Here is a 27,834-nt window from a genome sequence, read left to right as displayed (position 1 = left end):
CCTCTGGCCAAGATAGCCATGGCTTTTCCCTCTGGCCAGGACAGCCATGGCTTCTCCCTCTGGCCAAGACAGCCATGGCTTATCCCTCTGGCCAGGACAATGATGGCTTTTCCCTCTGGCCAGGACAATGATGGCTTCTCCCTCTGGCCAGGACAGCCATGGCTTTTTCCCTCTGGCCAAGATAGCCATGGCTTTTTCCCTCTGGCCAGGACAGCCATGGCTTTTCCCTCTGGCCAGGACAATGATGGCTTATCCCTCTGACCAGGACAACCATGGCTTCTCCCTCTGGCCAGGACAGCCATGGCTTCTCCCTCTGGCCAGGACAATGATGGCTTCTCCCTCTGGCCAGGACAGCCATGGCTTTTCCCTCTGGCCAGGACAACGATGGCTTTTCCCTCTGGCCAGGACAGCCATGGCTTTTCCCTCTGGCCAGGACAGCCATGGCTTCTCCCTCTGGCCAGGACAGCCATGGCTTCTCCCTCTGGCCAGGACAATGATGGCTTTTCCCTCTGGCCAGGACAACCATGGCTTTTCCCTCTGGCCAAGATAGCCATGGCTTCTCCCTCTGGCCAGGACAATGATGGCTTTTCCCTCTGGCCAGGACAGCCATGGCTTCTCCCTCTGGCCAGGACAATGATGGCTTTTCCCTCTGCCAGGACAGCCATGGCTTTTCCCTCTGACCAGGGCAATGATGGCTTTTCCCTCTGGCCAGGACAATGATGGCTTTTCCCTCTGCCAGGACAGCCATGGCTTTTCCCTCTGACCAGGGCAATGATGGCTTTTCCCTCTGGCCAGGACAATGATGGCTTTTCCCTCTGCCAGGACAGCCATGGCTTTTCCCTCTGGCCAGGACAATGATGGCTTTTCCCTCTGCCAGGACAGCCATGGCTTTCTCCTCCTGCTGTTCCTCAGCACGCAGCCAAAAGGCCTGGGAAAGAGGTCCTGGCTTTGCAAGCCCGTGCCTGCTTTGGCACAATAAGGTCATTGTGAAGAAGCAGCTGAGCCAGGAGCCTGATCTGGAGCAGAATGTGGCCCCAGTTGTGAGTTGTGCAAGCCCTGGGGCTGCTCACACACTGCTTGCATTGTTCCCTGCTGTGAGGCCAAGGGAAGAGCCGGTTCCTGCAGAGCTGCTGCACACACCAAGCAACTGCAGCACTGCTGGGCATCACAATGCCTCCCTCTGCTCCCTGAGCTGCCTCCCAAAGGCCTGCAAGTCCCTGCTCTTCTCTCACTTCACCCCACCTGAGTGAACACAAGCTCTTGATCAGAGTCCTCCACCTCCCACCTCCCAGCAGAGGTCAGAGAGGCTCTGGCCAGCTGGGAAGGTCCCATTAGGAAGGTTTGGTTAGAGCAGGAACTTAGATGCTGGTACATCTCAAACCACATCCTGCTGGCAGGGTTGCAGCTGCCTTCCCATGGCTCCTCTGGCTCACAGAGGGTGAAAGGCAGGGGGAAACTGCTGCCACGTGTGAGAAGCAGGACACAGCATCACTGCAGTCTTGGTGGCATGGGGTGATGTCAGTGACACAGCAGCTGCCTTTGGAAGATGCCACAGAAGAATCAGAGAGTTGGTTTGGATGGAAAAGCCCTTTAGGATGGAGTCCCAGTCCTGCCCTCCCCCTGCCCAGCCCAGCACTGACCCCTCAGCACCTCAGCTCCAGGGCTTTGGGATCCCTCCAGGGCTGGGCACTGCCCCAGCTCCCTGGGCAGCCTGGCACAGGGGCTGACACCCCTCTCAGGGAAACAGTTCTGCCTCAGCTCCAGCTTCAACCTCCCCTGGGGCAACTCCAGCCCCTTTCTTCACCCAGCATCTGCCCAGGAGATGGATCCACAGCAGTGGCTCAGAAAGAACTAAAACCAGCAACAGGGGGCCCTTAAAAACATATTTAATAGGTTTCTTTCCAACTTTATTTCATGGTGATTGACGAAAGACACGAGTTAGTAATGGTTATATCATGCTGCTCCTCTCCTGTGCACTGCCCTCCTGACCCCAGCAGCAGTTCCCAATGGTCCCTCATTGACCTTCTCAATGGAGCCACAGGGACAGCTTTGTGGTCTCAGAAAAAGAGCCCCCCCCTCCCTCCCCCAAGCCTTGCTGTTCCTGTTGGCTTTGGACATACATGGTAGAAATGCTAGGGAAAAACAAAGCTGACATGAAGAGCCCCTAGGGAGCACTGCAGAGCCTGACCTTGCTTCCACATGCTCCACAGGGAGCCCATGAGCTCCTGGTTTAAGGCATTTCCAAGCCCCAAGCAAAGGCAGGCAGAGCCCTTGGGTTGTGTTGAGCTGGTTGGGTGGTTTGCTGTGGTGGGTGGGGTGATGTGCAGCGAGCCTGCCTTGGTTTCAGTGGCATTCTACAACAGGAGCAGCTTCTTCTGGGTGTGCCTCTCTTCCCTCTGGAGCTGCCACAGCCAGCCCTTGGCCTCAGCAGAGTCTCAGCATCACCCAAGTAAGACTCAAACCTTCTCCCAAAGGGTTTCCCACTTCTCCCAGCCCTAGTTAGCCCCTGGCTAGCTACACCTCGTGCCCAAAACACAACAGTCCATCCCTTTCCCAACACAGGCACAGTAACACCCCCCCTCCCCTCCCCAGGAACCACCATTTCTATACAGAAGCCACTTAAAATGTGGTGTTGCCAGCCCCACACACACAGAGCAGGGCTCCATCCCACAGTGGGCACAGCCCCTGGGAAATAACCCCTGCCTTTTGAGAGCAATGTCCATGGAGAAGGCAGAGAGCTGGGGGAGGGCAAAGAAAGGGTTCTTCTCATTGAAAAGGAACCAGAAACCCAAGTGGTTTAACACTCCCTTCATCCCCTTGACATCTGTGCTCAGATGGGTGTTCCTCACCCTGAGAGGAGCAGTTTGACCTTCCATGGCTCCAAATCCAGGGCTGACACCACAGCATGTCTGCTAAAGGCACAGCAAGTCAGGGCAAAGCTGCAAAGTGATGGCAGCCTGGCTGATTCACCCAACTTGTCACCTGGGGGGATGCTCCAGGATGAATTAGGGCACGAGCTGGTCCTACAGCAGGGTGGGGAAGGGCCAGAGATGCTCCCACAGCATCAGTAAATCCTTCCCATGGAGAAGGAACCTGGATGGAGTGGGGTCACTTCTTTCATGGCTGCAATGAGTTTGCTCTTCTGCTGCTCAGAGGAGCCTCAAGTGTTTGCACACAGACATCTGCTGGTGGCCACACACACACACACACACACACACAATCATTCATTCACTGCCTTTGGAGCTGGCACCACAGGATCTGCTCCCAAGATCTGCAGGGAGGAAGGAAAACAACTTGAAACACTTGAAACTCCTCTACCCAAATGCTACTGATGCCACAGGGGACTCTCAGCCACCTTCCTGCTCCTGGGGAGCCTCTTGCTGCAGGGCTGGCACAGTCCAGAGGAGCTTGGGTCATGGCATGGAAGCTCCTGCATTGCAAAAGCTTGAAGTCAGAGGTAAAAACTCCAATTGCTCTTCATGGGAGAGGCTCCAACAGCAGAGCTCTTGCAGAGCTTCACAGGCTGCCCAGCTGCAAGCATCCTCCTGCTTGGAAAGGGCAAGGCATGCCCAGAGGCTGGAAAGTGGAGATCCAAGAGATGGAAAGGAGGGAAGAGGAGGCAGTCCCTGTGCCCTCCAAGGCAGTTTTGACAGTGCTGGGAGAGCACTTCCAGCTCTTTGAAGATGTGCTGCAAGTTCTCCCTGGTGCACAGGAGAAGCAACACTTGGTCTGGGGAAGCTCCTGGGAAGAGCAGCCAGGGCAAACTGGTACTTGGGACGTGTCTGGATCAACACAAAGCGTGGGAATGAGGTTTCACAGCTGCTTCTGCACATGTCCAGGAGGAGAAGCAGCCAACAGAGGAACCAATGTGTCCCCCACAGCACCTCTCAGTCCAGAGCAACACAGTCAGTAGACAACCAAAGAGCAATGCTTTCCTGCCTGCTCAGAGCACACCTTGGGCTCTCTTCCAGTGCATGGCATCCCTGATTGTAACAGAGCATAAAGGAGAAAAGCACTTGAGATCCTTACACACATAAATTATAGTGAGAGGGAGAGGGGTGGCAGGGAAGGAGGGAGCTTGGATCAACACAGGGCCAGGAGAAGGCTTGGCAGAGCCAGGCCCCAAGAGCAGGGTGCTCATTGCTGCCTCTCTGATGCCACATCCCTGCAGAGGGGACTTTGGGGCCAGGCCTGAGATGGGAAGGCAGTTGAATCCACCAAGGCCACACATCTCACCAGCACCAGCATCCTTCTCCCTTGTGGGTATGAACAACAACCCAAGAACACAAGTAAAGAGAAAGGGTGGAGGGGGGGGAAAACCCCAACCCCCAAAAGAAAAGAGAGAGAAGCTTCAAGTATGACCAAGATTCACAATGCAAGAGGGGGAAGTTCTTCTGTCACTTCTTGGAGCCTTGGTTCAAGGTTTGTTCTTTGTTGCTGCTGTTTGATTAGAGTCTGGCTGACCTGGGTGGACTGCAACCAAACCAATAACCCAAAAGAAAAGGTGTTTCCTCCCTTTTCCCCTCCCCCCCCTTTTCCCTTTGCCCCCCTCCCCCAAAATATAAAAAGCAATAAGTTTACAAAAATAGAAAATAATTACAGCAATAGGCTGGAGGGAGGAGAAGGGCAAGGAGGGGAGGGGAGGGAAGGGCAAGGAGGGGAGAGAAGGGAAGGGCAAGGAGGGGAGAGAAGGGCAAGGAGGGGAGAGAAGGGCAAGGAGGGGAGAGAAGGGCAAGGAGGGGAGAGGAGGGCAAGGAGGGGAGAGGAGGGCAAGGAGGGGAGGGGAGGGCAAGGAGGGGAGGGGAGGGCAAGGAGGGGAGGGGAGGGCAAGGAGGGGAGGGAAGGGCAAGGAGGGGAGGGAAGGGAAGGGCAAGGAGGGGAGAGAAGGGAAGGGCAAGGAGGGGAGGGAAGGGCAAGGAGGGGAGGGGAGGGAAGGGCAAGGAGGGGAGGGGAAGGGCAAGGAGGGGAGGGGAGGGCAAGGAGGGGAGGGAAGGGCAAGGAGGGGAGGGAAGGGCAAGGAGGGGAGGGGAGGGCAAGGAGGGGAGGGGAGGGCAAGGAGGGGAGGGGAGGGCAAGGAGGGGAGGGAAGGGAAGGGCAAGGAGGGGAGAGAAGGGAAGGGCAAGGAGGGGAGGGGAGGGCAAGGAGGGGAGGGAAGGGGAAGGAGGGGAGGGGAAGGGCAAGGAGGGGAGGGAAGGGCAAGGAGGGGAGGGGAGGGCAAGGAGGGGAGGGAAGGGGAAGGAGGGGAGGGGAGGGCAAGGAGGGGAGGGAAGGGCAAGGAGGGGAGGGGAGGGCAAGGAGGGGAGGGAAGGGAAGGGCAAGGAGGGGAGAGAAGGGAAGGGCAAGGAGGGGAGGGGAGGGCAAGGAGGGGAGGGAAGGGGAAGGAGGGGAGAGAAGGGAAGGGCAAGGAGGGGAGGGGAGGGCAAGGAGGGGAGGGAAGGGGAAGGAGGGGAGGGGAAGGGCAAGGAGGGGAGGGAAGGGCAAGGAGGGGAGGGGAGGGCAAGGAGGGGAGGGGAGGGCAAGGAGGGGAGGGAAGGGAAGGGCAAGGAGGGGAGAGAAGGGAAGGGCAAGGAGGGGAGGGGAGGGCAAGGAGGGGAGGGAAGGGGAAGGAGGGGAGGGGAGGGCAAGGAGGGGAGGGAAGGGCAAGGAGGGGAGGGGAGGGCAAGGAGGGGAGGGGAGGGCAAGGAGGGGAGGGGAGGGCAAGGAGGGGAGGGAAGGGAAGGGCAAGGAGGGGAGGGAAGGGCAAGGAGGGGAGGGAAGGGCAAGGAGGGGAGGGGAGGGCAAGGAGGGGAGGGAAGGGCAAGGAGGGGAGGGGAGGGCAAGGAGGGGAGGGGAGGGCAAGGAGGGGAGGGGAGGGCAAGGAGGGGAGGGGAGGGCAAGGAGGGGAGGGGAGGGCAAGGAGGGGAGGGGAGGGCAAGGAGGGGAGGGGAGGGCAAGGAGGGGAGAGAAGGGCAAGGAGGGGAGGGAAGGGCAAGGAGGGGAGGGGAGGGCAAGGAGGGGAGGGGAGGGCAAGGAGGGGAGGGGAGGGAAGGGCAAGGAGGGGAGGGGAAGGGCAAGGAGGGGAGAGAAGGGAAGGGCAAGGAGGGGAGGGAAGGGAAGGGCAAGGAGGGGAGGGGAGGGGAAGGAGGGGAGGGGAAGGGCAAGGAGGGGAGGGAAGGGCAAGGAGGGGAGGGGAGGGCAAGGAGGGGAGGGAAGGGAAGGGCAAGGAGGGGAGAGAAGGGAAGGGCAAGGAGGGGAGAGAAGGGAAGGGCAAGGAGGGGAGGGGAGGGCAAGGAGGGGAGGGAAGGGGAAGGAGGGGAGGGGAGGGCAAGGAGGGGAGGGAAGGGAAGGGCAAGGAGGGGAGAGAAGGGAAGGGCAAGGAGGGGAGGGGAGGGCAAGGAGGGGAGGGAAGGGAAGGGCAAGGAGGGGAGGGAAGGGCAAGGAGGGGAGGGAAGGGCAAGGAGGGGAGGGGAGGGCAAGGAGGGGAGGGGAAGGGCAAGGAGGGGAGGGGAAGGGCAAGGAGGGGAGGGGAAGGGCAAGGAGGGGAGGGAAGGGCAAGGAGGGGAGGGGAGGGCAAGGAGGGGAGGGGAGGGCAAGGAGGGGAGGGGGAGGGCAAGGAGGGGAGGGAAGGGCAAGGAGGGGAGGGAAGGGCAAGGAGGGGAGGGAAGGGCAAGGAGGGGAGGGAAGGGCAAGGAGGAGAGGGAAGGGCAAGGACGGGAGGGGAGGGGAGGGCAAGGAGGGGAGGGGAGGGAAGAGAAGGGAAGGGGAAGGGGAAGGGGAAAGGGAAGGGGAAGGGGAAGGGGAAGGGGAAGGGGAAGGGGAAAGAGGGAAAGAGGGAAAGAGGGAAAGAGGGAAAAAGGGAAAAAGGGAAAAAGGGAAAAAGGGAAAAAGGGCAAGGGCTCTGGGGTCTATTTGGCTGAGCAGTGTAATATTGTGGGGTTGTTTAAAGCGTCCTCCACCAGATGCAGTTCCTGGCGGTCCACAATCACATCCCTTATGCAGCCAATGAAGCCAGTGCTGTAGGCTTTGGGCAGCCTGGGAGTCACACTCAGCTTCTCCATTCCCCCTGCAAGAGACAGCACAGGTGAGGTGGGAGGATAAAGGAGGGAGCAGCCCCAGGCAGCCTCACACACACAGGAGTCAATGCCCTCAGCAGCAAAACCCCTCTTTCCATTTAAAGCAGCTCCCAGCAACACATCCAGGCTTCCTGAAGACACACCACCAACCCACATCCCAAAGGACCAATTTGGCTTCAAACACTTTGTTCCCTGTGGAGGTTGGTCCCAAATTCAAGGTGAATTTGATTGCAGCTGCTGAAATGTCAGCTCTGGCTCGCTGCAGGCCCTGAGATCCCAAAGGGCTTGGCTGCAAACAGCCTGTGCAAGAGCTGCTGGGGAAAAAGCCAAGGGGAAGAGATTCCCCTTCCAGGTTGGGTTCAGGATGAGAAGTGGCACCTGGGACACTGGACTTTGCAGAGCTTGAATCCATGATTCACTATGAGCTGCTTGTCAGTCAGGTTTGAGCTGGAGCTTAAGGCTTAGACTGGGGAGTAAGAACAGATGCTTGCAAGAAGTGTGACTGGAATCAACTCCCCACTGCCTTGTCAGAGGTGATCAAAGCCCTCAAGGGATTATTTCTGTGGCCCTTCTGCCCTCTTGCAGTCTGGAAGGAGAGGACAAGTCCAGCACCTGCCTGAGGACAAGCCCAGTCCTGAACTTAGAGCTGGAGAGCTGAGCTCTGCAGGTTCCCCAAGGGATGAACAAAGCCCAGAACCTGCAGCATTTGATTCTTTCAGCCCTTGAGGCTCCAAAACCAACTTTATCATCCTCTTAGCTCAGATTAACACTGGTAAAGCACAGTTATCCTTCACTTGTGGGTGGATTTCTTGCTGTCTGAGCTGCTGAAGGACAAATTTAGCCTCTGCCTGTGCTCACAGGCCAAACTGTGGTTGCAGGGTGAAAACACTTCCATCAACAAGTGACTGTGCTGCACACACAGGCACCCTCACAGGGGTGCAGAGGAGGTTCATCCACCTCAGAGGGGTGCAGAGGAGCTTCCCCCACCTCAGAGAGGTGCAGAGGAGCTTCCCCCACCTCAGAGAGGTGCAGAGGAGCTTCCCCCAGCTCAGAGGGGTGCAGAGGAGCTTCCCCCACCTCAGAGGGGTGCAGAGGAGCTTCCCCCACCTCAGAGAGGTGCAGAGGAGCTTCCCCCAGCCCAGAGGGGTGCAGAGGAGGTTCATCCACCCCAGAGGGGTGCAGAGGAGCTTCCCCCAGCCCAGAGGGGTGCAGAGGAGGTTCATCCACCCCAGAGGGGTGCAGAGGAGCTTCCCCCTTTCCAGAGCCACTTACCCAGCCACAGGGCTCCATCTGTATCCAGCTGTGTTGCACCCAGGGGGGAAGAGCCAGCAATGGGGGCTTCGTTGCCAACTTGAAGGGAACCTTCTCTTTGTACCCTGCTCCCAGAGGGAGGGAGGGAAGAAGAAACAGCAAGTGAGCAACCTTAGAGGAAAAACCCCAGAGCTGCCCTCTGCTTTACACTAAATCCAGCCACTGGGCACCACCAGCCCCTCTCTGCCTGGGGAGGAGTGGGGAGCAGAGCTCTGCCAGTGGCAAGTGCCAGGCATCCCCTGGGCATCCCTCAGCCCTGCCAGGGGCCACAGCTTCCTCCTGCACCCTCCAGCAGGAATCCCTGGCATGCCAGCCATGCTCACCACTCCCACCACCCATCCAAACAAGAAGGGACAGAATGTCAAACCTTCAGCCACCCCCAAAATAAAAGGCACGAGCCTTTTGCACCCCCTTGAACCCATCCCTCTGGCACTCCCAGGGTCCCTCTGGCACTCCCAAGGTCCCTTTGGCATTTCCAAGGTCCCTCTGGCACTCCTAAGGTCCCTTTGGCATTTCCAAGGTCCCTCTGGCACTCTCAGGGTCCTGCTAACATTCCCAGGGTCCCTCTGGCACTCTCAGGGTCCCTCTGGCATTTCCAAGGTCTCTTTGGCACTCCCAGGGTCCCTCTGGCATTTCCAAGGTCTCTTGGGCACTCTCAGGGTCCCTCTGGCACTCCCAGGCGTGTCACAACATGTCACAGCCCACGTGGCCTCTCCTCTGTCACCACCCAAGCAGAGAAGTGACCCTGGGAGTCAGCCTCCCCAGTCCCCAGCTTCCCCAGCCCCCTCTTCACACCTGGAGGCTTTGATGTGGATCCACTGGTTGGTGTTGACTGGGATGGTGGAGCGTAGGATGACAGGTTTGGAGCCCAGGTCATAGGCCATCTGGACAAAGCCATCCACAATGGCCAGGGCAATGTAGTCTGAGCGCTCCAGCCCTTTGCCACTCCACAGGATCAGCCCCTGAGTGGCTTCTGTTTTGATGCTCAGCTCAAAGTGGTTTGATTGCAAAGCTTTCTCACTGCAGGGGAGACAAGAGAGTTACAAAGGTGGCTCCCAAAGGACCAGGCAAGCCAGTGTGTTCCCTTCAGCTCAGTCCCTGGCTGCTGCCCTCCAGGCTCTCACAGCCCTCCCATCAAGCCCAGGCCTGCTGCATGGCAGGTGGAAAGCTCTAAACCAGGCCAAAGCACCAGAGAAATGGTCCTCAGGAGGCCTTTAATCAGCTGCCACCATTGCCAGGGCTAGGTGAGGGCAGCTTGGGGCTCTGCAGAGCTGCATTTGGGAACACCCAGCCTGGAGCTCCTCCATCCTCCTGCTGAGCTGAGCAGGGAGCTCCCTGGGAAACAAAGTCTTTTCACTCCCAGCATCCACCCTGGAACCTCCAGAGTGGAGGAATCTGGAGTCTGAGGCTACTGCCCCATCCTTTTGCCCTCTGTGGAGTGAAATGTTCAGCCACAGCAGCCCCTGTGAGCTGTGACACACAAGTCGTGCAGTTTGCCCCCTCAGATAGAGATGCTGAAGGAAGAGGTGTGGGACATGGGCCAGTGCTCAGCCCTCAGCCAGCAGAAAGCTTTCCCTCCCCTCCATGAGCTGCCTTTGCTTTGGGAGAGGTCAGAACAAAGAGGGTTCTGCTGGGCCTGATGGAGAAGCTGCATTTCCCCCACCTTGGGCACCCCCAGCTTTGCTCAGTCCCTTTTGGACCAGGGGAAAGGCTCCTGGCAAGAGGTGAGGTTGTGTTTTGGAGCCACCACCCCCTGTCCTGGGATGCTGTGACACACACATGTGCACACCACCCAACACTGACAGCTTTTTACTCCCAAGGGCCACTGCACCCAGGGCATCCTTCACGGTTTAACCCTCCTCACCTGCAAGAGCTGCATCCCTGACAAACACAAAGGGCCTGGGGAAGGACACACAAGACACACACACACACACACAGAGAGGTGCTGAGGCAGCCAGAGCAGAGCATAAGACACAAGTGAAAGCCTGGCACACACTCACCTGGGCTCCATGGGGTAGTCCACAGCTTCAGGACTAAGATGCAGGAAGAAAGGGGAGCGTGCCATAAGCGCAGGGCAGCAGAGACCCTTCCCTCCCCCCTGCTCCCCCAGAGCACAGCCCTTCACCCTACACAGTGCCCAAGGTGAGGCAACCCCCTGGGCACAAGCAGGAAGCCTCAGCCCTGGTGGGGGGGTTGGTTTTCCCCTCCTTGGGGTTGTTTTCTCAAGGTAGTGCTGAGTTTGCAAGTTGCTGCTTAAGCAGGGTGAGCAGAACGCTGCCAGGGAGTGCCTGCAGCCTTGTGCCAGGGAGTACCTGCAGCCCTGTGCCAGGGAGTGCCTGCAGCCCTGTGCCAGGGGGTGCCTGCAGCCCTGTGCCAGGGAGTACCTGCAGCCCTGTGCCAGGGACTGCCTGCAGCCCTGTGCCAGGGGGTACCTGCAGCCCTGTGCCAGGGGGTGTCTGCAGCCTTGTGCCAGGGGGTGCCTGCAGCCCTGTGCCAGGGGGTGCCTGCAGCCTTGTGCCAGGGGGTACCTGCAGCCCTGTGCCAGGGGGTGCCTGCAGCCCTGTGCCAGGGGGTACCTGCAGCCCTGTGCCAGGGGGTGCCTGCAGCCCTTTGCCAGGGAGTGCCTGCAGCCCTGTGCCAGGGGGTGCCTGCAGCCCTGTGCCAGGGGGTACCTGCAGCCCTGTGCCAGGGGGTGCCTGCAGCCCTTTGCCAGGGGGTGTCTGCAGCCTTGTGCCAGGGGATACCTGCAGCCCTGTGCCAAGGGGTACCTGCAGCCCTGTGCCAGGGGGCACGGACCCTGCAATGCCCTCCTGGGGCAAACTGCTGACAGGACACTGAGGGAAGGCAGATCTTTGGACACTTTGCTGGGGGATAAGACCTGCAGGAATGTCTGGGGCTGGTTCTGATGGCTGAATGGGTCAAAGTGAGTCAGCCTGGCGGTACTTGGGGGGGCATGGAGAAGGGGAAAGCCAGGGCTGCAGCTGTGCTGGGTGTGAGGAGCTCCAGGTCCAGCTTTAGCAGCAGCTCCAGGTGGAGATATAAACATGCATGTCCCATAACCCCAACCCACAGGGACATGTTGAGACTAGCAGAGCCTCAAGAAGCAATGGGAGTGTTAAGTCCTGCCCAGGACCTGCCTGGAGGCAGAAGGAACTGCTTTTTATGGGCCCTTCAGCCTTGGCATGGCCACTGAGTGCTGCTGCCAAATGCCAGCAGAGGGGATGTGGGGAGAAGTGCTAAGCTCCCTGTGCAGGATGAGGCACATACAGCTGAAATAGGCTGCCTCAGGCAGGGAGGGGGCTGGCAATGCTGACCTTCCCTTTGCAGAGCCCTGGGAGAGGCAGGACACAAAGGGAGCAGCTTTCTGCTCCCCTGCAGGGATGTCTGTGCAGAGGGACAGCCTCATGGCAGAGCTGTGCTGCAGGCCACCACGTGCTTCTTGTCATTGCAGGGCACTGCCCAGCTCAGGAGGGTGCTGGGCTCCTTTCCAAACCCCCAGAGCACCTCCCCAACTGTTGGTGGGCATGCAGGTGATGGGGCTCCCCAGGTGCTGACATGCACACATGCAGCTCAGCCTCCCAGGCCCTTGCCTGACCCCAGCTCACAGGACATGAGGTGAAATGGGGATGTGATGGGCACTCAAACTCTCTCCCTCACAATGAGGGATACAGCTGCATGACCCCAGTGCTTCTCTTCCACTCCTGCTGCTCAGCAAGCAAAGAGCTGCCCAGCCTGCTCTGGAGATGAAGCCCTTTTCCCTCCCTGCTTGCCCAGACCCTTCTCCTGCTCCCCTGGCCACAGGCCACGTTGGGAGGGCTTGCCCAGGCCACACAGCCCTGACTGGGCAATATCCTCCCAGCCACTACAGCAGCAATGCCACACATGCTGCAAAACCATCAGGGCATGATGAGCATCCCTTGCCTCCATCAGCTGGGCCTTTGCTGCTGATGGAAGGGGTTAAGCCACAGGGACTTTCTTCCTCTGCTCTCATCCTCTTCAAGTTGCAGCACTCTGCTGGGACAAGGGCTGAGTGCAGCATGGCTCCTGCTGCACCCTGCCTGCCTTTGGGCCCCTCTACAGCCTCATCAGCTGAGGGCAGCACCTCCTCCTCCTCACCCTCAGATGGGGATGCTTGCCCATGGCAGAAGCCCTGGGATGGGGTTATCCCTCCTTGCATTCCCCCTCCCACCCCTGCCCTGCTCCCTGGGTGGCAATGGGAGAGGTGGTGGAGGGCAGATGGCTGCAGGGGGCAGCTGGGCACTGGGCAGGGCTGTACTTACGCAGGGATCTCATTGGTGAGGTGGCTTGAAAGCAAAGAAACAAGGACATTGAGAAGAGAAGGGACAGACAGAGACAGACAAACAACAGCTCAGCACAGACACCCTCCCCAGGCAGACTGGGGAAGCTGAAGGTGGAAGGAGCCTAATCAAATAGCCTGCCCCAGAGCCCTGGAGCTGGGAATCAGCCCTGGGAGATGTAGGAACAGGGTGCTGAGGAAGGGTACTGAGCCAAACCACAGCAGTGTCCCCCCCAGGAGAAACACCCAGCCCAGAGGAACCTCAGGCAGCAGCTGTGTACAGGCTCTGCTCACCTCCAGAGAGAAGCCTCAGGGACCAGCACAGCCCCAGAGACCACAGGGTCCAAACACAAGCCCCTAAGCCAGGGGGTCAGGGAAGGGCAGATGGCTGGGGACAGCTACCAAGGTCTTGCAGCAGCCCCAGCTCAACCCTGGCTGCACAACCAGCCAGGGAGACAAGGAGCTGGCAGACAGGCATGAAGGAAACCACAGCCAGAGCCACCTCTTCCCTCAGCACAGCTCACCCAGCCCATCACCCACTCCTGAGCACAGGGAGAGGGGCAAAGAAAGCTACAACCAGGAGCAGGGCACAGGCCACAGGAACCATCTGCATGGGATGGACTCAGGCAGCTTCATCCTGCTCCCAAAGCAGCCTGTGCCAAGGCAGAATGTGACCCCCAGGCTGCAGATGAGAGCACCCAGATGTGAAGCCAGCCAGGTGGGGAAAGCACTCTGCCAACAAGGCAGTTACTGCTCACAGCCCCACCTTGGCTTGTCCTTCCTTTGAGCATGGCACTTGGGCACGTTCAGCCACAGCTCTTCCTCCTGCCACCTGCCCTGACTCCTGGCTTTGCCCTTGGCTCAGCTCAGCAGCCAGGTTACCTCTTGGTCACGGCGTTGTGGTACTCCATAAACGTCCTGCCATCAAAAGCAACGGCCTCTGCATCCCCAGCAGCCTTCTCAATCATCACTGCAGGTGGGAGAAGGGAAAAGCTGTCAGGCAACACAGCATGGGAAATCCCCCTCTCACCCTGAGCATTCCTCACAGGGCCAAGGGCGAGCAGGGAGCTGCCATCCCCTGGGGCACGTCAGCACTGTGGCAGCCCCTGGGAAGGGAGGAGGTGCCAGGGCTGTGCCCCTGGGCAGTAGCATTTGCCCTGCAGTGTGTGCATTGCTGAGGGATGCCAGAGCTGCACAGCAGTGCCAGCCTGCAGATGCCATGGCTTCCTCCCCGCTTGGCCCATCCCTGCAGCTGCCATGGCAATAAAGCCTCAGCCGAGTGTAAGTGGTTTCCCAGCCCTGACTGGGCTACTGGGGGAGGGTGTGTGGCTAGCAGCAGGCTGGCAGGCTCACCTTTCTCACAGTGAGCCCCAGAGAAGCCCCTCTGGCACACACACTCGTAGCTCTCCAGCCTGGGGCTGCAGCTGCCGCCGTTCTGGCAGGGGCTGGGCTTCTGCCTACAGGGGTGGCCTCGGAAAGGGGAGATCTCCACAGCCCTGAGGATGTGCTGCTCCTTCAGCACAGGCACCCCTTTGATGGAGATCTGGCAGACAGAAGCAAGAGGAAGCACAGGGGTCAGTCTTCCCCATCCCAGCTCTCACATGGACCCACACCCAGGGCACAGAATCCCAGAGCCGTGGTGTCCTTTGGGCTGGAAAAGCCCCTGAAGCTCCTGGAGCCCACCCAGTGCCCTCCCCCTGCCCACCCAGCACTGACCCACAGCCCTCAGCAGCTCAGCTTTGGGGTCCCTCCAGGGCTGGGCACTGCCCCAGCTCCCTGGGCAGCCTGGCACAGGGGCTGACACCCCTCTCAGGGAAACAGTTCAGCCTCAGCTCCAGCCTCATCCTCCCCTGGGGTGGCAACTTGAGGCTGTTTTGCTGTTGAAATGAGGCTCCTGCTCCCAGATTTGTCCTCACCCTCCTCCAGTGATGCCACCACCAGTTTGGATGGCACATCTCCCAACCAGATGCTTGCCCTGGGCTGCCTGGTAGAGCCTTACCCTCTGCACAGCTCCACTGAAGCTGCTGGAGATGGCAGCTGCTCGAGCCAACTTGCTGAAATCAGGGGCTCCCCCCACATAAAAAGGCTCCTTCAGGTTCAGGAAGGTGTGAGGCACCTGGGGAGGAGAGGGGAGAAGCTGAGATGGAGAAGAACACAGAAGCCCAGGATGGTGGAGGCTTGGAAGGGACCTCTAGAGATCTTGGCACACAAGGACCAGATTCCCTGGGGCTTTCATCCTGGGGAGATGCAGTTTTAATGCTCCCAGGGGCTTCTGGTTTTGTGTGTGCCCCCTCCCCTCCAAACCACACAAACAGTGCTCCAGTCCCAACCATGCCTCATGTTTCAACCCAAGGCCCTTACAGCAAAGGGCTAGAGGAGGTTCTCCTGCACCTGCCATGCCTGTGGTGTTGGGAGGAGGAAGCCTCCCATCCCTGCTGTCACCCTGCACAGCATGGGGAGGCCCAGGAGAGCCTTCAGCCACGTGCTTCAGTGGGCAAAACCAGGAGAGATGCCCCTTGCTGAGCAGCTGGGCTGGACCCAGAGGCAGAGCAGGGAGGCAGAGGTGCAGCCACATGGATCACTAGCTAATGCTCTGTGGAGTGGAGAGACACGAGCAGATGGATCTGAGATGCTTCTGGAACAAGATGGAAACAAACTGGCTGGAGATGAATGGTTGGAGAGGAAAGGAGTGTGTCTAATCTAGAGAGATCCTAAAGCTGTTTGAGATCTGGATGGAGACACTGAGATCTGGATGGAAAACAACAAGAGGAGGAGGTGCCAATGGCAGGTGAGATGGGAGGTGCAGGGGTCATACTTATCTGTACCTTACGGGATTTCTGGGATCCAGACAGCAAGGGAGGGAAAAATACACATGAAAACCACAGGCAGAGAGAGAAAGAGAGAGAGAGAGAGAGAGAAAAGGGAGATCAGTGGGTAACATCATCACATGCAGGGCTGCAAGTGTGCTGCAACCAGGGTGAGCAGGGAAGGGGAAGGGGAGGTGCAGGAGGCAGCAGGAGGGGCTGGCAGCCAGGGGAAACCTGACAGGATCAGAGTGAGGGGAGGAAGAGATGCCTGCTGCTGCAGGAATCATCATCATCATCATCTGCATGCTGAACTTGTGGGTGAGAGCAGCAGCAAATGGGGCTTTTCCTGCCTTACCAGCTTCCCCACTGGAAGGGAGGCCAGTGCAACCCCAGGCTTGAGCAGAGGGGACAGGGCACAGGGGGGTGGCAGAGAGCTTACACTGACAGCTTGGGAAGAGGAGAGAAAGCACTGAGGGGCTCTGCAGCAACACTGCAACGGGGCTTTTCATGGCCTGTGCCATCCCCCCAGCCTGTGCCTGTGCAGCCAGGGTGGTGAGGGCTGGAGCTCAGCCTCAGGGGCACACAGGGGCTGGTTCAAGGGCCAAGGCAGTGGCTGCAAGGGCTGCAGGGGCTGCAGGGGTTGCAGGGGCTGCAGGGGTTGCAGGGGCTGCAGGGGCTGCAGGGGCTGCAAGGGCTGCAGGGGTGGCTCCTGAGCTTGCCCCAGCACAGGGATAGTCAAGGACTTGAGAAAAAGGAGGGGGGTGTGTGTGTCTGTGTGTAGGAAGGTGTGCAGGGGTGTGTGCAGGGGTGTGTGCAGGTGTGTGTGTGCAGGTGTGTGAGGGGGGCTCAGTCAAACACAACCCCCAAACAAAGGCCCCAAGATTCAGGGTACACATGTTAGTGGCAAAGCTGCTGCAGGCCTGTGTGTGTGTGGTGGGGGATGAGGAGGGAGGATGAGCTGGGAGACTGGAGGCTTCCACCTGTGCAGTTGTTAAACTCCTGTGGGGTCCCACAATGCCAAGCCCAGGCTGCAGAGCAGCTCTGAGACAGGCAAGCTCTGCCCTGCAGCATCCTCTCTCCATCAGCCTTCCCCCTTCTAGCCACACACCATGGGGATTAAAAGCTCACCACGTGCCTGTGAACTGCTCAGCTCATTGGAGAGGTGAGAGGAGCAGGGCTGGAAGCCCAGAGAGCCCTCCCTGGCCCATCAACTCACCGGTGACTCTCCCATCACCCTGTCGCCGTGGTTGACCCTCATCACCCCTTTGCGCCCGTTCCTCTCCAACCACACGCTGATCCAGCTGTTGAGGGGAACTGGCTCCTTGCTCCTGGTGGTAAGGAGAGACAAAGCCACAGGGGTGAGAGCTGTGCCATCCTCACCTGCAAACACAGCCCTGCAAACCTCTGACCAACGTGGGCTGCCCCAGCTTGAAGCCTCATGGGCAGCCTGGCATTAGCATGGCAAGAGACAGAAGCCAAGGGCAGGCTCAGCACTGCCCTGTCCCAAGGGCCATTCCAGCCAGCAGCTGAGGCCAGGCTGAAGCCTGCTCCCTCACAGTTTGTCCTTGAGCTCCCCTCCTGAGCTCAAAGCCAGTGTTGGGTGCTGAGAGCCAGCGTTGTCCCTCACGCCTCTGTCATGCCCAGCACCCTGAGAGCAGCCCCCAGCCCTCAGCCCACCCTACCTGAGCACAGCTGCTCCTTTGCCCAGGTCATATCTGTACTCCAGGTACCCATCATGCAGGGCCAGAGACACAAAGTCCCCTTTGCCATCTGTCTTCTGGCCATTATAGAAGATCATGCCACTGGGGTTCTTGGCCAGGAACACAACTTCCATGGACATTTTGTCCCTGAGGAGAGAAGGATGATGGATAACCTCCAGTCCAGCTGCACACACAACCCTCCTCCTCTGTCCCACACACAACCCTCCTCCTCTGTCCCACACACAACCCTCCTCCTCTGTGCCACTGGAAGACCTCTGCCTGCCTGGGACTAGGGGCATGGCAGAGATGCCACCCCAGGAAGGCAGGGTAGGAGATCCATCTGCCACATCTGGGATGCTGCAGGCTCAGTCTGGCAATGCCAGCCCCTCAGGACAAAAGCTTCCAGCAGGCAAAAGGAAAGCCCTCCAGGGAGAGCCAGAGTGTGTCAGGGGGGCTCAGAGCATGACCCCTCTCCCCTGAGGCAGCCAGGCAGGCCATGTGCCCACCTGCCCCTCTCCCATTCCCTGGCACTTACTGCAGGTCAGGAACAAAGGTCTGCAGCCCGTTCAGCTCCAGGTAGGAGAAGCCATTGAACTCTGGTAGGAAGGGCATGCTGTGGTCCTGCTCTGTCACTGGGCACAAAGGAAGGAATGGTGAGGAAGAGGAGGCAGAGCAGTTCCAGTCAGTGCCCCAGAGCCATTGCAGGCAGGGCACCCTGTCCTGCCAGCTCCCAGCCCTGCCAGCCCCCAGCCCCCAGCCCTGCCAACCCCTAGCCCCCTGCCCTGCCAGCCCCTTGCCCTGCCAGCCTCCTGCCCTGCCAGCCACCAGCCCTCAGCCCCCAGCCCTGCCAGCCCCCTGCCCACCTCGCTCGCAGAAGTCCCCTTCCCTGCCCATGGGACAGGCACACATGGCACCTCCCTCAGGCAGCACCAGGCAGGTGGCAGAGACGTGGCAGGGTGTAGGGTCACAGGGATTCCTCTCATCAGCACATGTTGGGCCTAGAATCACACAATCCTTGGGGTTGGAAAAGCCCTTGAAGCTCCTGGAGCCCACCCAGTGCCCTCACCCTGCCCAGCCCAGCACTGACCCACAGCCCTCAGCACCTCAGCTCCAGGGCTGTGGGATCCCTCCAGGGCTGGGCACTGCCCCAGCTCCCTGGGCAGCCTGGCACAGGGGCTGACACCCCTCTCAGGGAAACAGTTCTTACTAAAAGGAGAGAAAAAGCAGCCTGTCCTGTCAGCATCTCAAACCAACAGCCTCCAGGCATGACCTGGCCAGGGACAAATGTCTCCTGTGTCTCCTGTCTCAAGTGGGCTTCCCATGACACAAGCAGCTCCCTGCAGTGGGACATGGCAGGAGGGTGTGGAGGCTCCTCAGGAGGTTTCCAACCTCACCTGCACACGTTCCTGTGCCCTCTGAGTGAGGGGCACCTGCTTGAGCAGAGGCTGGGGCTGCAGCAGCTCTGCAGGGCCCTTCCCACCCCACTCTGGGACTTTGGGATCCTTTTGCCAGCTTAAAATGCAAAGAGCCTTGTTATCTTTTTGTGCATGAGAGCAAACAGATCCTGACCCTTGTGTCATGTGCAGGTGAAGAGCTCTACCTTCCACATTCACTCACTGTGCTGGATGCAGCTTCATCCTCCACTCATCCCTCCCCCAGGCTGCCGTCCAACCCCCACATCACATCCCTCCCCTGGCCGTGGCTTTGGGGATCCCTCAGGAGCAAGCAGCAGAGCTCCAGCCCCACTGCCCATACCAGTATAGCCGTGCACACACTGGCAGTGGAACATCTCAGCCTCCTTGGCGTGGCAGATGGCAGCGTGGTGGCAGGGGTTGGGCTGGCAGGGGTCGTTGCCACACTCGCCCACGCCGCTGCCGTAGAGCACGTCGCTGCCCCCCTCCCGCAGGTCACACGGCTGGTTGTTGACGTCCAGGAGGCGAATGCAGCCCCTCAGCCCCAGGGGAACCCCCGTCCGATCTGCCACCCTGGGGGGCACAGGGACAGTGAGCAAAGGGAGCTTCACACAGTCACACAGCCTCAAGGGATGCAAGGGAGAGGGAAGGCTCACCCAGTGCAACCCCCCTGCCAGAGCAGCACCAGCTAGAGCAGGGCACACAGGGACTCGTGCAGGGGGGATGGGATGTCTCCAGAGGAGCCTCCACAGCCCATCTGGGCAGCCCCTGCCAGGGCTCCCTCACCTCATTCCTCCTTGTGTTTCCTTGGAACCTGTTCTGTTCCAGCTTGTCCCCATTGCCCCTTGTCCTGTCATTGGCACCCCTGAGCACAGCCTGGCTCCAGCCTCCTCACACCCACCCTTGATGCATTTGTAAATACACCCCTCAGGCTCTTCTCCAAGCTGCAGAGCCCCAGCTCCCTCAGCCTCTCAGCACAAGGCAGATCCATCACCTCCATCACCTCTGTGTCCCTGCACTGAGCTCTCTCCAGCAGCTCCCTGTCCCTCTGCAGCCGAGGGGCCCAGAACTGGCCACAATACCCCAGATGTGGTCTCACAAGGCAGAGCAGAGGGGGAGCTGAACCTCTCTGACCTCCAGCCCTTCTAACTCACCCCAGGATGCCACTGGCTTCTTGCCCATGATGGCCCAGTGCATGCTCATGCTCACCCTGCTGCCCACCAGCACCCCAGCTCCCTTTCCCCTCCACTCCTCTCACCCTGCATTCAGTTGTTCATCCCCAGACACAACACTCCCCCCTCACCCTGGCTGACTTTCCCTTGGCTTCCCCCATTTCCCCAGCCCTCCCAGGCAGGGCTGCAGCCCCCTGACTCACACAGGCAGCTGATCCTCAGGGGCTCCCCCGATGAAGAGGTCAGTGTCCAGGTTGAGCCCGTCGGTGCCGGGGGGGCTGTCGCCGCTGACCTGGGGCTCCCCGTCCACCGACAGGGCACCGCTGCGTCTGTTCCTGTTCACCACCACCTGGTGCCACTTGCCAGGCTCCACACGCACCCTGCTGCTGATGGTGCCAGTGCCAGAGCCAGTGTTAAACCTGGAGCAAGGAGACAAGACCTGGGGCTGTGTCATTGGCATTGTGGGGAGCCCTGTGGACCAGGCTCTGAGCATCACCCGGGAACATCTCTGGGCTCCACAGCCTCCCCCTCACCTCATTGCAAAGCTCCACCCATGGCTTTTGGGGTAAAAAAAACCAGCTCAGCTCAGGTTTCTGAGGCCTTTCCAAACCCTTTCTCTTTCCTCCCTCCTCCCACAGTGCTTTTGCCAGCACAGAAACAGTGCCAAAGACACCTCTCACTTGCTCACAACAAAGAAACCAGCCCCCAACACCTTCCAGTTCTCCAAACCCAAACTGAAACGATTCCTTTGATTAAGTCAAGGTCTGCAGTCAAATTAACTTGGCTGAGGAGGGAATGAAGCCCCTCAGGGATTGAATCCCAGGGAATGAAGCCCCTCAACAGGAATGAATGAATCCCCTCAACAGGAATGAATGAATCCCCTCAACGCTCCTGTGACACCGGGGCAGAAATCCCTCCCTCTCCTCTCGCTCACTTGATGTTTAAAGCTCAAGGATCACCCCAGCAACATCCCTCCCACCACAGCCTGCAGGGCTGAGGGAAAGGCACCCACCTGAGCTCCACAAAGCCACCAACCAGTGCCAGGGAGATGAAGTCTTTGCCACGGCTCTGGCCGTTGTAGAGCAGCAGCCCGCTGGGCTCCAGGGCGCGGAACTCCATGGCGATGCGCACCGTGTGGTACGCCCTCAGCATCTTCAGCGCCAGGTAGGACTTGCCACCAAAGCTGGGGATGAAGTACCTGATGGCTGCAAGAGCCAGGGGAGAGGCAGAGAAAGGAGAAGGGCATGGAGTAGAGGATGACAAAGATCTGATATAGAGTTGTTTGGCTTGGAAAAGGTCCCTGAAGCTCCTGGAGCGCACCCAGTGCCCTCACCCTGCCCAGCCCTGACCCACAGCCCTCAGCACCTCAGCACCTCAGCTTTGGGATCCCTCCAGGGCTGGGCACTCCCCCAGCTCCCTGGGCAGCCTGGCACAGGGGCTGACACCCCTCTCAGGGAAACAGTTCAGCCTCAGCTCCAATCAACCTCCCCTGGAGCAGCATTTGAAGCCATTTCTTCAGCCTCCTCTTCTGCAGCCCCTCAGTGTCCCTGTGGCAGTGAGTGAGGGGCTCAGCACTGAGCACAGCCCTGGAGCTGCAGCCTCCCCAGGGCCCAGCACAGAGCCAGGGAGCAGTCAGGGAGTTTTAGCAACAGCTCACTGAGTACAACCCCATGCCACTGTGCAGCAACCAACAGCTGAAGCACAGATCTGTCCCATTCTGGCCACTGCACAGGAACTTCATACAGTCATTTGGTTTAGAAAAGGCTTTTAAGGTCATGGAGTCCAATACTGCCCAGCCCAGCACTAAGCCCTGGCCCTCAGCACCTCAGCTCCACGGCTGTGGGATCCCTCCAGGGCTGGGCACTGCCCCAGCTCCCTGGGCAGCCTGGCACAGGGGCTCACACCCCTCTCAGGGAAACAGTTCTGCCTCAGCTCCAGCCTCAACCTCCCCTGGGGCAGCTGCAGCCCCTTTCCTTTCACCCTGTCCTTCACTACTGGGGAGCAGAGCCCCAGCTGCCTGTGCCCCTGTGCTGCCAGTGTGCTGGGCAGAGGCAGCCCTGCAGGGGCACTCACATTTCTCACAGACCACGCCGCCCTTGCCCGCGGGGCAGCTGCACGTGAAGTCCCTCCCGTCGTCCTCGCAGGTGCCGCCGTGCAGACAGGGCTGGGAGTCACAGGGCCGTGGGGGTCTCCTCGTGGGCTTCCTCCAAGTGCTGGCAGAGAGGCTGGAGCTGGGGGTTGGTCTCCTGGTGCCCAGAGCTCCCAGAGGCTTGGTGCTGCTGCCCAGGAGCCGTGGGTGCCCGGTGCTGGCGGGGCTGGCCGTGCCGTAGCGGCGCGTGCTGGAGGCTGCCATGGTGGTGGCTGTGGTTGTGGTCACCGTGGTGGTGAAGAGCCTGGGGATCCAGTCTGAGAGGCAGAAATGTGCAGGTGGAGGCTGGTGCATTGCAAGCCCCTCTCTGGAAAGCTGCTCAGGCTTTTGTGGGAGAGATGGCAGCAGAAAAAGCATTGGACAGACCCTCTCCTGGGCTGCCACGTGCCCCAGAGCTCTCCCCTCTGCTCTCCAGGCTCCAGGGCTACCACTGCCTGGCCTGGCTTGTGAGTCCAGCAGCACAGGGTATGTGTCTGCACAGGACATGGCTCTGCACAGGGCATGTGTCTGCACAGGGCATGTGTCTGCACAGGGTATGGCTCTGCACAGGGCATAGTATATGCACAGGGTATGTATCTGCACAGGGCATGGCTCTGCATAGGGCATAGTATATGCACAGGGTATGGCTCTGCACAGGGCATGGCTCTGCACAGGGCATAGTATATGCACAGGGTATGTCTCTGCACAGGGTATGGCTCTGCATAGGGCATAGTATATGCACAGGGTATGGCTCTGCATAGGGCATAGTATATGTACAGGGTATGTCTCTGCACAGGGTATGGCTCTGCATAGGGCATAGTATATGCACAGGGTATGTCTCTGCACAGGGCATGGCTCTGCATAGGGCATAGTATATGCACAGGGTATGTCTCTGCACAGGGTATGGCTCTGCACAGGGTATGGCTCTGCACAGGGCATAGTATATGCACAGGGCATGGCTCTGCACAGGGCATGGCTCTGCACAGGGCATGGCTCTGACCAGGGCCTCACCTCACCACAGTGCTGCCCATCCTCCCACCCTGGCAGAGGAGTAGAGATCATAGAATCACACAATGGTAGGGATTGGAAGACACCTTTAGAGCTCATCCAGTCCAGCCCCCCTGCAGAAGCAGGTCAATCTAGATGCTCAGGTAGAGCTGAGTGCCCAGTGAAGGTATGGCCATGTGCTTTTCTTTCTTGGAAAACTCAGTGTTTTCAGGTTTATCAGCATGAGATCATGGCTGGCTACCACCCAGAAGGGCTCTGGCTCCCCAGGAGATCATGTGGGCTAGGCTGGCTACCACCCAGAAGGGCTCTGGCTCCCCAGGACTGTGGGCAGTGCTGCACAGCTGCTCACCAGGTTACTGTGGAAGAAAGGAGCAGTTTGACCCCCTTCATGGCCTTCCTGAGTTGGGAACAAGTCTGGGCACATGGACTAACCTCTGAGCTCTGGAGAACGCTCTGGGGAAGCACTTGCTGAGTTCCTGCTAGAGATGAAAGACCCTTTGAAAGCCTAAAGCAAGAGAAGGGCATTGACCACGGAGCGAGGAAGCTCACCAAAGTCCATGAATTTGACATGCTCCTGCTGGGGTTTCTTCACCAGGATGGTCTTTTTCTTGGAAGCTTTGATCTGCTTCAGCAGGGCCCCTTGGACATCAGCTGCCGTGTAGGACGTGGCTGGCGGTAGCCAGGAGGAGAAAGGAGAGAGGCAGGAGTGAAGATACAGGCTCACCTAGGAGTTTCTCCCTCAGCACCAGAATCATTCCTTTCCCTAGGAAAACCCTTCCAGCCTTGCAGCTCTTACCTGGATCGAAGTGGGACTCCACGATGACTCGCACAGCGCTGCTCTGCCCCAGGTCCCGCACTCGGATGCTCCTGAAATCCCTCCTGACATCCGAGCTGCGGAACAGCTCGTCCAGCTGCGTGGTCACAGGGTGGAGGAGCAAAGAGAAACAGACTGATTAGCTGGGAGATCTGAGGATATAGATCCTTTCAGGCAAAGATCTTGGTTCTCAGGGAGTCTCTCTCCTTTCAGCCCACAGAGGGTTTGCATCCAAAGCTGTGCAAGAGCATCCCGCTCGATGCCTGCAGAGCCCTGGGTTGTTCTCTAGGGTGGACGTTTCACATGGTCCCTACAGTCAAAGGGAAGGACAGGGTCCAGAAAGCAAGTGAGGATCCCCATCACACTCCTGAGGAAGACTGGATCAGAGCCAAACCAGGGACACCTTGCAGTTCAGACAGGATTCATCTACCGTGTGGCATCTGAGTCTCACTCATCTCTCCTAAAGCTGTGCAAACCTGCTTAGGCACCTTGCAAAACCCCAGAAGGCACCATTCTGCATCTTTAAGCACCTGCCTGCCTTTTCAAACTCTTCAGATGTTGCAGGGTTTGTCTGTTCTCACATGCAGGAGACAGTGACAGTCCAAGGCTGGGCTTTAACACCCCTGTTAGCTGTCTGCCCAGTGCTGGACCTGCAGCTTTCACAGCTGTTGGCTTCAAAACAACGACAGGAGAAGGTAATTAATTGCCTGATGGCCCTATGGTATAGATCCCCTGAAAACTTGGGCACAAAAGGGGTAAAGAGCCCATCCATCCATGGGCATCTGCAGCTGCACAGGGGCCAGAGGGCTCAGCACCATGGGGCTGTGGCAGGAACCCTCAGCTCAGCCACAAATGCTCTCTGAGACAGGGCCTGTGACACCCCCAGCCTGGGCAAACACACCAGCAAAGCCCCTTCAAAGCCTTTTTGGGGAGGCAAATGGATGGAGCAGGGAATGAAGCTTTGGAGTGTGTGTGTGTGTGTGTTTGCATCCTTGGGTGCAAGCCACTGTTGTATTGGGACAACACACACATTCCTATTGTGATCCAGAGCTGCAGGAACCATATGGTCCATATGCCAGGCACACATCTGCTTATATGGCTGTACTGAGGGCTTGCCAGCTTCTAAGTACAGCTTGGAAGCAGCTCTGAGTGTGTTAATCTCCTTGCTGGGATGCTTTGTATCTGATGTACCACGCTGCAAGCCACAGTACAACGTGGTTACCCCCACTCAGTGCTTCCTTGGCATGCCCATAAGCACACACAGCCACCCAAAACCCACCTCCTCTGGGAGCTGGCAGTGCAGGGAGGGTCCTTAAAGGTGGGAGACTGCATTTACACCAGCAGCTTCCCAAGTTGTGTGGCTCAACTGGAGGGACAAAGGAGCTTTGGACATGGTTTTGGTCTAAGGGCTTTGCACTTTGGGAAATCCCAGAGTGGTGGGGGCTGGAAGGGCCCTGCAGAGCTGCTCCAGCCCCAGCCCCTGCTCCAGCAGCTTCCCCTGGCTCAGGGGGCACAGGAACGTGGCCAGGTGGGGTTGGGAACCTCCCAAGGAGGAGATTCCACAAGAAGCTCTTGTCTAAACAGCTCCACAAGCTGAAAAAGGGTGATTTTTCAACCCAGCACATAACAAAGGATGGAAATCACTGCCCCAGCATGTGCTGGAGGCTGCTGCCACGTGTAGATTAAAAGGAGACTGGAGAAATTCACAGTGGGCACCTCTCAGGCAGAACTGGTGCATCACCTCCTCACACCCTTCAAGTGCCCATCCCACCAAAGTGCTGGCCCTGGCCATAAGCCACATTCACTCCCAACTTTTGTAGGTTAAAACCAGAACAACAGAACCAAACCAGAAGCCTCAAACCTCCACCATGGAGCAATGTCCCTCCAAGGCACCCAACACCTTCTGCAGACAGCTCGTGCTGCCACGGGGCACTGCCACATGCACTGGGCAGCAGTGGCCAGCCAGCTGCCAGCCCTCACTCCCTGCTTTGGTGGGGTGGCTGGAAGGGAGTGCAGCAGGCAGGCAACCCTGCCTTGGTGGCTTTTCTCTGGCTGCCCTCCTTTAGTCCTGTCAGCCTTCCTTTGGCAGCCCAGTGGTACCTCAGAGGCCACGCAGCCACGAGCATCCCCTGGGCTGGCTCCTTGAGCAGACCACACAGTTTCCTCCCCAGCTGAACACCTGCTTGCTTGAGGTTGTGTTTCTAGAAGGGGGTATTTAGGGTGCAGGCAGAGGTGGGTAGGGTCCTGCCACGTGCTGAGGCCAGGAAAGCCCTTTAGCCAGCTCCCAGATCAAGTGCAAAGCACTCACCGCACTCTCGATGCTCCTGGCTGTCTCCCCAAAGAGCTCTGACTTGGGGTCAGCCATCTCAGGTGTGTAGAACAGCTCCTGCCCTTCCACCTCCTCCAAGATGAGGACTCCTTGGAAGACTTTGGTAGCTATGGGGAGGGAGGAAGGAACAAGACAAAGGCCTTGAGTTGGCTGCTGGGTAGGAGCCAGGAGCGTGGCTGACAGCCCTGAGGAGAGTCCCTGGGAGGGGGAAAGGGTGATGGCAGTGTGTGGGGCAGTGCCAGTGCTGGGGTTAGTCTGGATGGGTCTGGGAAGCCATGGAGGATTAGTATCAGAGGAGGCAGATGGCAAAGACCAGGCTGGTGATTGGCAGCTTTTACCAGACGGTGTCCTGCGAGCTCCAGCCCCGAGAGCAGCCCCTGCACCGGCTGAGTAACGAGAGACACACGTTAGCCAGAGCAGCACAGAGTCAACAGGCCAGGCCCACACGTGGCATGCAAACAGGGGGCAGAGGAGGGCAAAACCTGGGCTCTGGACAAAGAGAAAACCTGTGCTGGGAGAGGGAAATAGAGGTCCTGCCAGCTAAAGGGCTGTGGGCAGCTTTGCAAAGCCAAAGCACAGCAGGAGTGTGCTTCCCTGCCAGGGCGAGGGCAGAGGCAGCTCCAGGCAGCTGCCCTGCTGGGGGAACCATCCCAGAGGCTCCCAGAGGTGTCTCCTCTCATGAAGACAACATCCAGGGGGAAAGGGGGTGTCCTGCTGGAAAGCCCAAGGGTCAGGGATGGTTAAGAAGGCCCTCAGTGAGCAAAGGTGTGAGAGGTGGCCCCAGAGAGACTATTCTTAGGGTAAGGAAGAGGGTTGTACAGGGCAACCAGTGCTCTGCCTGAGCACAGCTGGCTTGGTGGACACATGGACAGTGTGAAAGAGACTGTAAGCAGGCAGGAGAGATCCCACCTTAGTCACAAGAGCATCACACAGCCCCAGGAACAGCGTCAGCCAAGAGGCTCAGACTTCCCAGCGAGCCCAGAGCAGGGACATGGGGGCTCCAGCTGCTCTCCCTGCCTGCCCTGGTACCAACCTGCTCCTGGTGAGCAGAGAAACTCCCTCCCTTTACAGCCATCAACATGGACAACAGGGGAATCCCCCAGTGCCAGTCACAGCCCTGCAGCAGCCTGGGCTAAGTTAAGGCTGCAGCAGGGGAGGAAGAAAGTGGGTCACCTAAGTGAAGTGCAGAGAGGTCTGTGTGAAGAGCAGCACGGGGCTGGCTGCTGGAGGGGACAGGCTGGCACATCTGCCAGCTACCAGGGCTCAGCAGGACCCCAGCAATGGCCCCTCAGGGACATGCCAGCCCCAGGCTGGGCATAGCAACCGTGCAGCTCAGTGGCATCTCTCCCTCTCCTGCACTCTGCAGGAGCTCAGTCTGACTCCTCAGCACCAGAAGAAAGCCCAGAGGACAAACTCACCTGGGCAGTTGGTGCCCTCAGCATCAGCAGCAGCAGTCTTGCCATCAGAGCAGCAGCCCAGAGGGCTGTTGTAACACGTTGCCCTCTCGATGGCTGGTGTGGATGTCACCTGGCTCTCCTCCACCTCCTCTCCTCCTGCAGGGCATGAAGAGGAGCATTCACCAGCAGCAGGTAAGATCTCATCTCTGCACCAGGGAACGAGGCTGAGACACAGCTTCATTTCAGTAACCTCCTGAGGGTCCCCAGGGGCAAGGGCAGAGTCCTGCACTGGGCAGGAACAAGCCCAGCAGCAGCACAGGCTGGGGGTGACCTGCTGGAGAGCAGCTCCAGGAGAGAGACCTGGCAGTGCTGGGGGAGAACAAACTCAACATGAGCAGCAACGTGCC

General features: G+C 58.9%; 1 protein-coding gene across 4 annotated transcripts in view; it reads right to left on the bottom strand.

Annotated features, from left to right (window-relative positions):
• Window positions 1-6,627: 6,627 nt before the first annotated feature.
• AGRN (agrin) overlaps window positions 6,628-27,834 on the bottom strand; it is a 111,736-nt gene continuing 90,529 nt past the window's right edge. For 2 of the 4 annotated variants that reach the window (XM_062013030.1, XM_062013032.1), the window contains 19 exons: window positions 27,449-27,583; window positions 26,010-26,137; window positions 23,684-23,798; window positions 23,437-23,556; window positions 21,825-22,157; window positions 20,764-20,956; window positions 19,955-20,170; window positions 18,923-19,152; window positions 18,031-18,165; window positions 17,703-17,799; window positions 17,150-17,314; window positions 16,684-16,795; window positions 15,486-15,497; window positions 14,660-14,776; window positions 14,014-14,203; window positions 13,543-13,630; window positions 9,159-9,383; window positions 8,325-8,428; window positions 6,628-7,042 (listed from right to left, as the gene is read on the bottom strand). In XM_062013030.1, the coding sequence (XP_061869014.1) occupies window positions 6,885-7,042; window positions 8,325-8,428; window positions 9,159-9,383; window positions 13,543-13,630; window positions 14,014-14,203; window positions 14,660-14,776; window positions 15,486-15,497; window positions 16,684-16,795; window positions 17,150-17,314; window positions 17,703-17,799; window positions 18,031-18,165; window positions 18,923-19,152; window positions 19,955-20,170; window positions 20,764-20,956; window positions 21,825-22,157; window positions 23,437-23,556; window positions 23,684-23,798; window positions 26,010-26,137; window positions 27,449-27,583 (2,873 nt within the window). In that variant the 3' untranslated portion in view covers window positions 6,628-6,884. The remainder of the gene's footprint in view (window positions 7,043-8,324; window positions 8,429-9,158; window positions 9,384-13,542; window positions 13,631-14,013; window positions 14,204-14,659; window positions 14,777-15,485; window positions 15,498-16,683; window positions 16,796-17,149; window positions 17,315-17,702; window positions 17,800-18,030; window positions 18,166-18,922; window positions 19,153-19,954; window positions 20,171-20,763; window positions 20,957-21,824; window positions 22,158-23,436; window positions 23,557-23,683; window positions 23,799-26,009; window positions 26,138-27,448; window positions 27,584-27,834) is intronic. The other 2 variants (XM_062013031.1, XM_062013033.1) reach the window with 1 other exon arrangement.

Source organism: Colius striatus, chromosome 21, assembly GCF_028858725.1.
Source record: "Colius striatus isolate bColStr4 chromosome 21, bColStr4.1.hap1, whole genome shotgun sequence".
Classification (NCBI taxonomy): Eukaryota; Metazoa; Chordata; class Aves; order Coliiformes; family Coliidae; genus Colius; species Colius striatus.
Note: the sequence above shows the minus strand (reverse complement) of the source record. Positions and strands in the feature narration are given on the sequence as shown.